This window comes from Aptenodytes forsteri, unplaced genomic scaffold (assembly GCF_000699145.1).
Source record: "Aptenodytes forsteri isolate BGI_AS27 unplaced genomic scaffold, ASM69914v1 Scaffold34, whole genome shotgun sequence".
Taxonomy (NCBI): Eukaryota; Metazoa; Chordata; class Aves; order Sphenisciformes; family Spheniscidae; genus Aptenodytes; species Aptenodytes forsteri.
The window spans coordinates 444320-444947 of record NW_008795038.1 but is presented as its reverse complement, the minus strand read 5'-3'; the positions used below and the strand labels follow the sequence as shown (position 1 = coordinate 444947).

The window sequence follows — 628 nt, the reverse complement described above, 5'->3', positions numbered from 1 at the left end:
CACGGTGTCCCTCAGCTCACCCCGCAATGCATCCTCCTACCTGAATCCTCGTCCCCAGTGCCGGCGACGGGAGCCAGCTGGGCCCCACATTTGCTGCAAGAACCAGGAGAATCATCCCCAGAAACAAAGTGACACACACGGCACTTCATGTTTCCCAGCCGCAAACTCGGCGATAAGCTTTTTTCGGAGCCACGGAGGGAGAGAGAAGGATGGGGCAAGAAAGAGAAATACAAATATTAACGTGAAGTAATGGACGCTTGTCACACAGCCCTCCTCCCGGCTCAGGTTTTATTTTCAGGAAACAAACTGTGATACTCAAGAGCAAGGCCCTCGGCCGCGGGGGCTTCGCCAGCCAGCTGCGCCCTCCCTCAGCTGCGCCAGCTTTAAAAAAACAAACAAATAAAAATAGCTACTCCACTCTGTACAGAGACCTTTTATAACTAAACGCTTTCGGGAACGCACCGTACCCGGCAGGGCACAGCGAGGGCAGCGCAGCCCAGCAGGCCCGGAAAGAGGCCAAGCCGTCCCCCGCCGCCGGGGCGGGCCCGGGCGACCTCACTGGCAGGCCCCTCTCCCTGCCCCAGGCAGCCCGGAGGTCTGCAGGGCGCTGCTACCCCCAGGCGGGCCG

The 628-nt window shown here is 59.7% G+C and overlaps 1 protein-coding gene across 1 annotated transcript in view; it reads right to left on the bottom strand.

Annotated features, from left to right (window-relative positions):
- Positions 1-149, bottom strand: part of RNF213 (ring finger protein 213) — a 58445-nt gene extending 58296 nt beyond the window's left edge. The window contains exon 1 of the mRNA XM_009276826.2: positions 41-149. Within this exon, the coding sequence (XP_009275101.1) occupies positions 41-149 (109 nt within the window). The remainder of the gene's footprint in view (positions 1-40) is intronic.
- Between the last annotated feature and the right edge of the window lie 479 nt (positions 150-628).